This window comes from Dendropsophus ebraccatus, chromosome 2, assembly GCF_027789765.1.
Source record: "Dendropsophus ebraccatus isolate aDenEbr1 chromosome 2, aDenEbr1.pat, whole genome shotgun sequence".
NCBI classification, from domain to species: Eukaryota; Metazoa; Chordata; class Amphibia; order Anura; family Hylidae; genus Dendropsophus; species Dendropsophus ebraccatus.
The window spans coordinates 200,103,209-200,115,302 of record NC_091455.1 but is presented as its reverse complement, the minus strand read 5'-3'; the positions used below and the strand labels follow the sequence as shown (position 1 = coordinate 200,115,302).

Sequence of the window (12,094 nt, the reverse complement as noted above, 5' to 3'; positions counted from 1 at the left end):
GGGGTAGGGAACCTCGGCTCTCCACTGTTGCAAAACTACAACTCCCATCATGCATGGACAGCCAAAGCTTTAGCTGTCCGTGCATGATGGGAGTTGTAGTTTCACAACAGCTGGAAAGCCAAGGTTCTCTACCCCTGCTCTTTAACATGATGACTACACACTGGACTGTATTTTTAGTGGGACAGAATCCCTTTAAGAGAAGCATCTCATTGTGTGGCCATCTGGTTAAGGTTCTCTTTTGGTGGAGAAAGGTTCGCTTTAATATGTTCACAATGGGAAGGGGTCTCACAATAACCGTTTGTAAGAAAAGGGCACAGTTTTATATCCGGGCTCATACCATTGACCTCTATCTTTTCTACATTCTCTGTTTTGGAAGTCTGCACTGGCATTTCTAGACTGGGGATGGACTTCATTATATTGGCTTGTGCTTCCTCCAGCATCTTCTCAAATTCTTTCCCATCGTAGTGGTCCAGATTCTGTCTTTTTTCTTCAAATTTCCTCTCGGCTTCCTAGAAATAGAATTAGCGGCACGTCATCAATGTGCAATAACTAAAAATGTATGAACTACTTAAATCTGCTTTAAATTTGCCATGTATTCTTAGTTATAGAGTCTTAACATCTTGACTTCACTTTCTCAAGACCACTTTGGATGGGTGATAAGTAGAAATGAGCAAACCTCAAGCACCCTCGGGTTCATCCAAACCCGAACGCTTTGCATGTGCAGAACTTTTGAGTTTGGTTGAATGTTCGACTCCCTTAAGAAGCCTTAGAACATAGGTGTCAAACTCTGACCCTCCAGCTGTTACAAAGCTGGACAGCCAAAGCTTTAGCTGTCCAGGCATGATGAAAATTTTAGTTTTGTAACAGCTGGAGGGCCTGAGTTTGACACTAATGCCTTAGAACAGTGCTTCTCAATTCCAGTCCTCAGGCCTCACCAACAGGTCATGTTTTGAGTATATCCCATACAAAGGAGACCTGTGAGAATACCTGATGCACTGAGTATAATTATATCACCTGTGAAATACTAAGGAAATCCTCAAAACATGAGCTGTTGGTGAGGCCTGAGGACTGGAATTGAGAAGCACTGCCTTAGAACATGACTGGGGATTTAGTAAGAGAAGCCAGACAACTCTCTAGAAGATGAAGCTACCATTCTGGGGAGTTTATAGTTTGGTGTATTAAAGGGATTATCCAGCATTAGAAAACACGGCCACTTTCTTTCAGAAACTGCACAACTCTTGTCTCCAGTTCAGGTGCAATTTGCAATTATGCTCCATTCACTTTAATGGAATTGAGTTGCAAAACCTGTACTCAAACTGGAGACGAGTGGTGGTGTCACTGGAAGAACACTGAATAACCCCTTTAAATCTCCAGTCATGTTCTAGGGCTTCATAAAGGAGTGGAACACTGAATCAACCCTTATGCGCCATCCAAAGTGTTAATGGAAAAGTGAAGTCAAGGCGTTGACATGTTAACGCTCTATAACTAAGTCTCAACTATTATAAAGACACTTAACGATTCAAGTTCCTGGAGTGGTTAAAGAGAATCTGTCAGTAGGCTTAGGCTGAGGGCAGCATAAACTAGTGACAGAAAATCTGAACAGAACAAAGTGTTACTTACATCATTCTGTTCAGTGGTTCTCCTAATATGCAGGAGAAAAGGCTTTATGCCACACCACTCACTGCACCCTCCAGCTGCTGATTGACAGCTGTTTGCTTATATCCAGCATAGGAAGACAACTGGCAATCAGTAGATGGTGGGCAGAGTGAGCTGGTGCTCATGAATATCCAGGAATACTAAGCATACGCACATAATGGAGAGGACTACTTATTGTCCATGTTATTCAGGAAAATATCTCCAATTCAGCAGCAAAGAACAATGTAAGTGATACATCATTCTGTTCAGCTTCTCTGTCACTAGTTTATGCTACCCTTAGATAGGACAGTATAAACCTACTGACAGAGTCTCTTTAATGTACCTCTATAGATACTGCTCGATTCCTGTAGCCTACGTGTTGAATTTCTTCAATAAACAGGCTTTGCGCTGAGGATCCATTAAGTTGTGTATGTTGTGCGGTTGCAGTTTGCTCCGGTGTTGCTGACGTGATTAATGACTGGTGATTTGCTGATGAATCTGCTACATGACTGCTCTGGTTACTGGAGGTGAAGGTATGGTTCACCAGAGCCGAGGAGTGCTGGGACTGCTGCATGAGGACGGGGGAGCTCTGTACATGATGGACTTTAACTCCAGCGGACAGCGGGACCACCTCTGACTTTACCGAGGTCGTCGGGGTCTCTGTTGTGTTTCCTGGTTCTGTCTGTATCGACTGAAGGTAGACTTGGCTCTTCTCTTCTTTATTCTGGATAATATCTGTTTCAGTAACTTTCTCTGTGATGGTGTATTGGGTATTCTGATTGTAGTCAACAGTCTTGGAGGATCCATCAGAAACATGTCTATAATAACAAAGCAAAGGGAGCGTCACCAGCGGGTCACAGTGTGTTTTGTTCAAAAAACTTTCTAAGGTTAAGTTAAAGGGGTACCCCTTTTTAAATCAAAAGGTGTCAGAATGTTACAGAGATTGGTAATATACTTATATTTAAAAATCACCAATCATCCAGTACTTATCAGCTGCTGTATGCCCTGCAGGAAGTGGTGTATTCTTTCCAGTCTGACACAGTGCTCTCTGCTGACACCTCTGTCCATGTCAGGAACTGTCCAGAGCAGTAGTAAATCCCCATAGAAAACCTCTCCTGCTCTGGACAGTTCCTGACATGGACAGAGGTGGCAGCAGAGCACTGTGTAAGGCTGGAAAGAAAACACCACTTCCTGCAGGACAAACAGCAGCTGATAAGTACTGAAAGACATGACATTTTTAAATAGAAATAAATGTACAAATCTATATAACTTCTGAAACCAGTTGATTTGAGGAGAGTACCCCTTTAATGGAACTTAGAACAAGTTGATGAGAAGCCAACAAGTGTCTACACACGCATCACTTCCTCTCCTGGGGAGTTTCTATCTTGGTTTATTAAATCCCCAGTCATGTTCCTTAAAGGAGTCCCTGACTTGAAGGGGCTTGATACTACAAGACCCTTATTATTATTATCACATTACCATTGCTCGATTATTATAAGTTTAAAAGACAGACTCCTTGGGTCTTGGGATTTTATAAAGGTGTGATCATACAGACACAGGGGTATAGACGTTACCTTCTTAAGGCAGACAGGGCGTCGGTCATGTTTCGGATCCTCTTCAGTAAGCTGTCCAGTTTATGAGGCTCTTCCTTCAGAAACCTCACGGCTTCCACCTCCACCCGTAACACAGCCCTCATTTTATTCTGCAAGTACGGAAATTCTCCTAGAAGTACAAAGACCATGTTAGAAAAGTGACCATATAGAATACACAGTTTTAAAGAGTCAACCAAACATTGGTATCATGAATATGGAAACAAAAATAACCAAAATGTAATATATAATGTTAGAAATTGCTTCCCCCCCCCCCCCCGCCCATAACAGCAGCTGTTATTGTCCCATAGAAATGCATTGCAAACAAAAATACAGCCATCACCATAGACCTTTGTGTGTTTCTTTATATAACGTACTGATAGCAAATTCCTTTGGAAAATGAATGGTGTAAAGTGCTTCCTATATAACACATCATGGGCTGAGTCTGTACTACAGGCGTACTACCACCTTGTCTCGCCACCTGATTATGATGAGAGTTGTAGTTTTGCAGCAGCTGGGCAGCCAAAATGCCCTATAAACCCAGATATTGCCTTCAGGGCATCTTTACCGTCTAGTTGATGAGGATGTATTATATGATAAGGCCACTAGGTGGTGCTGTTTCACCACTTTTTCCAATGTCCAAGACAAGTTTTTCGCTTCTTACCTTTTAGATTAGACACCGCTTCTCCAATCTGCCGCAGTACAAACGCCCGATCCTCCACGTCCTTGAGGGTAACTATTCGGGTGGAGCTCGATTCTTTCTTCATGTCGTCTACAAAACTTTCTAAGTCGCTGCAACGTAAACGACAAAAAGTCATAAGAAACAATTCACATAGTGATTCCGGCCTAACACAAAGGGGGAGATTTATCAAACACGGTATAAAGTGAAACTGGCTCAGTTGCCCCTAGCAACCAATCAGATTCCACCTTTCATTCCTCACAGACTCTTTGGAAAATGAAAGGTGGAATCTGATTGGTTGCTAGGGGCAACTGAGCAAATTTCTCCCCCAAAATCTCTAACAGGTTATAAAAAAAAAAAAAATATATGGCTTCCCTGCCCCCCCTCTATATATTAACAGATTGATATAAAGTTTTATGTAAAAGATTTTCTAGAACGTGTATTGTAGGGCTCTTAGGAGTCCAGTGGGTGGTCCTCATTGGTGACTGACAGCTCCCTCTGTACAGATAAAGCTCAATCATTGGTTAGGACGGCCCACTGGACTCCAAAGTCCAAAATAAGAACAGGTTTGACCCCAGAAATATGTATACTAATCTTTGCAGCTTGTCTTGCTCTATAATATAATGCTTCCAGGTTCAACATGACGGGTTCCCTTTTAAAGGGGTATTCCACTCAAACATAGATTTTGATATGTTGCTGCCCATGGTGAGACTAATAATTCCTTCCATACTTGTTATTATCTATTCAGTCTCCTTCCCCCAGTTCTGAGCTGCTGCTTTCTGCTGAAGACACAAAAATCTGTGTGTGAGCTTTTCTCTCTATCTCCCCCTCCTCCTCCCTCTTTTCCGAGACAACTGATGCAATCAAGTCCCTGACTGGCTGTACCTGCAACTTTGTAGCATCTTTGTAATGCTGGGAGGGCTAATAACAGTGAGTTCATTAGCAACTTGACCTCAGAATAACCCTCCCAGCAATACAAAGAAGCTACAATGTTACAGATACAGCTTGCCAGGGACTTGTTTACATCAGCCATTTTAGTAGGGAGGGGGGAGGAGGGGGAGACAGAGAGAAAAGCTCACACACAGATTTTCAGCAGAAAGCAGCAGCTCAGAACAGGGGGAAGAAGACTGAAAAGATAACAACAAGTATGGAAGGAATTGTTCGTCTCACCATGGGCAGCAACATATCAAAAGCTATGTAATATATTAACTCTTCGGTCCCGATCCAAGATTTTGTTTTTCCAATACAAATTAATTCATGATTCCCAATGTGCAGACTGGAAGAGATATGACACCCAATTATAAACCTTTTTATGTGGCCATGACTATCTCGTACTCTGCAAGAGCAGCAGTTTGTGCTCCGGAGCTGCTCTTCATCAGCTGTAGTAAGAAATCAAAGGGCGGTGATTCTTTTTTACATAAGCTGCCCCCCTCTCATGGTGGTCTAGACTGCTGCCTATTCTGCCTGCACCTCTTCTTTCCTTCAGTGTCCACATTACAGCCCACAAACCATTACAGCCCTAACAATATTCCGAGGTGTTCTAGATAAACCTTAGTATTTCCCATGGTCCCCATCGGAGATGATGAATAAATAGCTGTACATGTTCTCGGCTTTCTGGGATGGAAGCTTCCGGAGTCAGTCAGATCGAGCGCCTCTGTTTTCCTTGCTCGGCAGCTTTTGGCGAGGTCTATGAATATGTTTATAGATTTTTCCCTAGGATGCGGTCTGTACTAATACTAATGGAGTGTAAGGTTAGTGAGGGGAACTATCAGCACAGGCCAGAGAGCGGAGCGCACCCATCTGCCTATACAGACAGGAATTGGCTTCTCTAATGAAACAGTCACCCGCAATGTCCTGTGATTATAGATGCAGGAAAGGCCCAGAAGACGGCTCTCATGCTGTGAAGGATGTATGGGGGCAGGCGACTGGGAGTAGTAGTTCTACAATGTCTGGGGAGTCTCTGGTGTAGAAGTGAGGGATGTTATATGAAGGAGCTTACACTTGACTGTCCCATCACCTGTAGGAGAAAGGGACAGCACAACTATGTAGAGCGCCACCACTGTACTCTGGCTGGGTGTGGTATTGCAGTTTACCTCCATTCACTTCACTGGAACTGAGCTGCAAAACCCCACATCCACAGGGCAGCAGGGGTACAGGTTCTAGAAGAAAGTGGCCGTGTTTTTCTAAGCCTGGATAACCCCTTTAAGATAGATAGATAGATAGATAGATAGATAGATAGATAGGAGATAGATAGGAGATAGGTAGATAGATAGATAGATAGATAGATAGATAGATAGATAGGAGATAGATAGATAGAGATAGATAGATAGATAGATAGATAGATAGATAGATAGATAGATAGATAGATAGATAGATAGATAGATAGGAGATATAGATAGATAGGAGATAGATAGATAGATAGGAAAAAAACAATGGTTGAAAGGCACTGTGCTGACTTAAAGTCAATTGGCTTCCAGACGGTCGGTGCACGTCCTTGGTAGTCGACCCCCGGCTCCACAGGATAGAAAATCAGAGGCAGGTAGACGCCACTCCAATAAAGTAAATAGGTGCAAGTTTATTCACCCGTATACGTACAGCGACGTTTCGACTCAAACCTGAGTCTTTTTCAAAACCTGAAAAAGACTCAGGTTTGAGTTGAAACATTGCTGTACGTATACGGGTGAATAAACTTGCACCTATTTACTTTATTGGAGTGGCGTCTACCTGCCTCTGATTTTCTAGATAGATAGATAGATAGATAGATAGATAGGAGATAGATAGATAGATAGATAGATAGGAGATAGATAGATAGATAGAGAGGAGATAGATAGAAAGATAGAGAGAAGATAGATAGAAAGATAGATAGATAGAGAGGAGATAGATAGAAAGATAGAGAGGAGATAGATAGAAAGATAGATAGATAGATACCAGGCTAACCTGTAAGCAGCAGAGAGCAGTGTATTGAGTATAGACACACCTGTAGATTGTGCAGGAGGGGGCGCTATTTTCCCCTCCTGCAATAAATGCGATTTGTATTCCGCCCGCTGTCAGCCGCTGTCCGTTTCCCTGATTCTCCTCTCCTCCTGTATTTGTCTATTCCGCACCCCTCTCCTACAGAAGGTCATTTGTCACTGAGGACACATAATCAGTCCATATTTACTGCTGGATTTCACTGCCCTTGGTCTCCATCCATAATCACCGCCGACTCTGCGCCGCGCTGACATTTTTATAGAAATGTTCTGGATTAGGGTTTTTTTTTTTAATTCTATTTTATTCTCAGCTATTCAATTTCCAGTGACAGCAGTTTCAGCACCTATTCCTCTCCGAGACATCAGCAGCTGTTCTGCTGTTCTGCCTGGGAGCGCTCTCCAGCACAATGTTACTGCACGCAACAGCTGGGTCCGGGCCGCCGAGAATCAATCACACATCCCGCGTCTGCCGCTAAATCCACCGCCGTCCCCCCGCACTAATTCATTTACTAAACTGTTGTACTTGAAAAGGACATAAGCCATGTCTGTAGAGCCCAACATCTATGTACACATACTATACTGCTATCTATCTCCTATCTATCTCCTATCTATCTCCTATCTATCTATCTATCTATCTATCTATCTATCTATCTATCTATCTATCTCCTATCTATCTATCTATCTATCTATCTATCTATCTATCTATCTCCTATCTATCTATCTATCTATCTATCTATCTCCTATCTATCTTCTATCTATCTATCATCTATCTATCTCCTATCTATCTCCTATCTATCTATCTATCTATCTATCTATCTATCTATCTATCTATCTATCTATCTATCTATCTATCTATCTCCTATCGATGTCCTATCTATCTTCTATGTATCTATCTATCTCCTATCTATCTATCTATCTATCTATCTATCTATCTATCTATCTATCTATCTATCATACCAAGTTCATGTTTTAGGGTCCCATAAGACCTCATACTCCCGTTTGGCAGTCTCTTCAAGGAGACGCACTACCCGCTTATTCTCTCAGAGAAAACTGGAGCTCCAAAAGGAAGCCCACAAGAACAAGGAGACTCAATGCAAATAATATTGTGTTTAACTCCTTAATTCCACCATGATGGCAGTAGCTGAACTCTTCTTATACACGGTGATAGCCAGTCCATTGATGGCTGGAATTGGAGATAACTCTGATCCCAGCCTTTCAACCTGTAAGGATATGGAGGGAGACGTAGTTTTGCAATAGTAACAGAGCTGCCACGTATGTAGGCATTGCAATGTAAAACCCTTCTGTCTTATTAGGCTATCTGTATCTGCAAGGTCCTGCGTGACCTCTATGTTTATGGCATGCTCTTAGTTGTTTTATGTTACATCTTTTCCAATAAAAATTTGATTGGAAAAAAAAAAAAACCTTCTGTCCATCTCTGTCCAATGTCAGATCACTGGGAGTCCGGTCAATATAATGAGTCCTGCAGTCTTATGGGAACCAACAATGGAGGCGACACATGTGTGAGTCTTTGCCATTCATTGTCTATGGGTACAACTTGCTGCTCCATTCCAAGGTGCAACTCAGAAGCAGGTCCTCCAGATCACTTGGATCGGGGGCAACCGGGCGATCTGACACTTAGGGGGAGATTTATCAAACATGGTGTAAAGTGAAACTGGCCCAGTTGCCCCTAGCAACCAATCAGATTCCACCTTTCATTCCTCACAGACTCTTTAAAAAATGAAAGGTGGAATCTGATTGGTTGCTAGGGGCAACTGGGCCAGTTTCACTTTACACCATGTTTGATAAATCTCCCTCATAGAGTATAAAATTGGAATACCCCTTTAAAGCAAAAAATTTCAGACTTCGGTTTAGTTATAATTTAATTTCCTACCTTAACTTCAGGATGATCTGCTCCTCGTCCTGGAGGTATTTCTGCCGCTCTTGCTCCACCATGACGCGCTGTCTCTGCACCGGGTCCTCCAGGTTCTTGACCATTTCTGTCATCCTACTGCTGATCTCCTGCTCGGCCTTCTTCATCATGGCTCTCACCATCTCCTGGTTCTGCAGCTGTCACACAAAAGAAATCAGGTTTTAGTGCTTCTCTCTTTTCGCCTCCTGAGATTCCTAATAAGACAATTCATGGCGGAGACGGAGACCAGGACGACAAGGAGGCCGTGATTGAATAAGAAGACTGGAGATTGTTCTGTGTCTGCATCATAAACCCTATAGATGTCTGGAGGCGACGGCCTCCCCGCAGGAAAGGAGGAGACGGATGGCGTTCTTTGATTCTGTGCATTCAGGAACCTATGAAGTCGGGCAAAAGGGCAGAAGTGATGGGATTACAGGGGGGTCAGGGCAGAATGGAGGGGAGAGCGATTATCCAGATTTACCTTTATGATATGTAAGTGTTTTATGATGGTGACATAAAAAAGAGGAGCCCCGTAGCAAATATAAAAAATGCTCCCACTAGTATGGCGCTCACTGTGGCCCCCTACAGGTGGAAAGAACTATTCACTTACTTAAAAATGGAACCTATGTGATGCTCAGAGCTGTAGACAGGGGCAGAGAGCAGGTGGGATGGTACCTGTCTTTTAGCTGATAGCTAAAGTAAAGTTAAAAAATATGGTTTCCTTCTAAGCTTGTGCTGAGCAGCAGAATGCACACCGCCTCCTACCCTACTTCTCCCTGCATGAGTAATATACCGGGCTTGTCGGGGGTTGTGCATGCTGCAGCTCAGAACCAGCTCTATGGCACTTGATCTTGGAGAGAGACATCCTATCTGCAGCATGATATGGAGCTTACAGAGTCTTTTTTTAAAGGACATACAGCAGCTGATAAGTACTGGAAGACTGGAGACTTTTGAATAAAAATAAATTATAAAGCTACACAACTTTCTGACACCAGTTGATTTAAAAGATTTTTTTTCCCCACTGGAGTTTTCCTTTAAGAGAAAGCTCAGAGAGAAGCACAGAAATAAAAATTTCACAAAAGCAAAAAAACAAAACACAATTGCTAGATCTGAATACCCCCCGACTGTGGGATAAACTTGGGGAGGATGTGAGAGGACGATGAAATTATTTATGAAGAATAAGTCTAATTATTTCCAGTACATAGATTATATTTGTACCCGCAGATAAGGAGTCTTAGGCTTTCAGTTCTACGGCAGAAAAGAAGCAATTAAATAAGATGGGATTCATGTGAAACTCCGGCTGTATGAAAGGGAAGGCGTCTTTTTCATGTCTTAATCACATGCAGTTATATTTCACAGGCGAAAACTCCTCATTCCCACCGAGGAAACAAACGCGGCTTTTATATTAATCACACGGCAGCCGCAACCCGACCCACTAAATGTGGAGAGATCCGAGCAGCTGTCCCAAACTCGGAGTTATTACAGGGCACATACACCACATAACAGGCCGTATACTGGGAATCCCCAAGGAGTTAAGGGGGTACTCCTGCGAAAATCTTTTTATTTCAAATCAACTAGTTTCAGAAAGTTATATAGATTTGTCATTTACTTCTATTTAAAAAAAAAAACTCCAGTCGTCCAGTACTTATCAGCTGCTGAAGTGGTGTTTTCTTTCCAGTCTGACACAGTGCTCTCTGCTGCCACCTCTGTCCATGTCAGGAACTGTCCAGAGCAGGAGAGGTTTCCTATGGGATTTGTTGCTGCCTTGGACAGATCCTGACATGGACAGAGGTGTCAGGAGAGAGCACTGTGTCAGACTGGAAAGAACACCACTTCCTGCAGGACATACAGCAGCTGATAAGTACTGGAAGCTTTTTAAGTAGAAGTAAACTACAAATCTATATAACTTTCTAAAACCAGTTGATTTGAAAGAAAATGATTTTTGCTGGAGAACCTTTTTAAAGAAGACCAGTCACCACTCCTAACATGTCTCTTTTAGTAAATCCATTCATGATGAAATCATTGTTAAGCATCTTTGTCTCTGCACGGAGCCATTCCTCTGTTACTCTTCCTAAAAATATATGAATAATATGACAAGTAGGTGTGGCTAGTTGGGGGGTGTCCCTGCATTCTCTGACATCCTCTAGCTGTATTTAACAGAAATCAACACTAAACACATAGGGGGAGATTGATCAAACATGGTGTACAGTGAAACTGGCTCAGTTGCCCCTAGCAACCAATCAGATTCCACTTTTCATTCCTCACAGACTCGTTGTAAAATGAAAGGTGGAATCTGATTGGTTGCTAGGGGCAACTGAGACCGTTTTACTTTACACCATGTTTGATAAATCTCCCCCATAGACTCCCTCATCCAGTGCCTATTCCTGAGATGTAATACCTATGTACTACCTGCAGGTGGTGCAATGTGCCTGGTTATTACTATGCAGCATTTTCATCATGTATATTGTGCAAAACTAGAATAAACCGCTGTAAATTGTATTTAGTTACATTATGGTATGTGATTGTCAGATGACTCCACGCCTCTGACTAGAAGGAAGGCAATACGTCGGCTTCTCTTTCGCTTCTATTTGTAAAGATGTAATCTGATATCTGAAATCATTTGGCAACATTACAAAACTGCGGCTCTAGGAAAATGTCAATGTCGGTAATCACCACCTATATACTATACTTTGCTATACCTGACCATGTTTCTATATGTCTCCCAAGTCAGACAAAGGCTTTTTCTGCAGCTCAGACGACAGATCCAGCTCTGCTACATCTGTATATTACTCTCCTGTGTCTCTTCAACAACCATTACCAAAAGCCTCAAATTCCAGAAGGATTTCCCTTCCTCTTTTCCAAACTTTACATCACTCCCCGCAAATCTATTTCTGGACTATTACTTTCTATAAGTGCTTCTTTTCCCCACATTACGTCTTCCCTTCGAGCCTCCCCATACTTTCCATAGCCGCTGCCAGCATCGTATTAGCGCTTATTCCACGTCTAAAATTACTAAATCTGGCCATAGCTGTGCCCACCTCCCTCTATGATTAAGTGTAATGAATAATAGTATGGATTCTGGTGTAATAGCAAGCCGCCTATGAAACAGGGAGGAGATGCCGGCTCAGGAATGAACATCTGTGAAAGTAATCTGAGGTCGCAGGTGGAGCGAAATGCGTCGGGCGAGAGTCCTGAAGCTTTTCTTATCATCCTTAATGACTGTGAGTACTTTACTGTGATATGGGGAAGGAAAATTCCTTGTGGTTATTGGGAATGATATTGGCAGTGGCGGATGAGTGTGTTGATGTTGTAG

The 12,094-nt window shown here is 42.5% G+C and overlaps 1 protein-coding gene across 26 annotated transcripts in view; it reads right to left on the bottom strand.

Annotated features, from left to right (window-relative positions):
- The window catches only part of KIAA1217 (KIAA1217 ortholog), a 454,907-nt gene that overhangs the window by 9,732 nt on the left and 433,081 nt on the right, over positions 1-12,094 (bottom strand). For 25 of the 26 annotated variants that reach the window (XM_069959082.1, XM_069959081.1, XM_069959065.1 and 22 more), the window contains 5 exons: positions 8,764-8,939; positions 3,889-4,016; positions 3,210-3,357; positions 1,979-2,453; positions 338-509 (listed from right to left, as the gene is read on the bottom strand). In XM_069959082.1, the coding sequence (XP_069815183.1) occupies positions 338-509; positions 1,979-2,453; positions 3,210-3,357; positions 3,889-4,016; positions 8,764-8,939 (1,099 nt within the window). The remainder of the gene's footprint in view (positions 1-337; positions 510-1,978; positions 2,454-3,209; positions 3,358-3,888; positions 4,017-8,763; positions 8,940-12,094) is intronic. The other variant, XM_069959064.1, reaches the window with a different exon arrangement.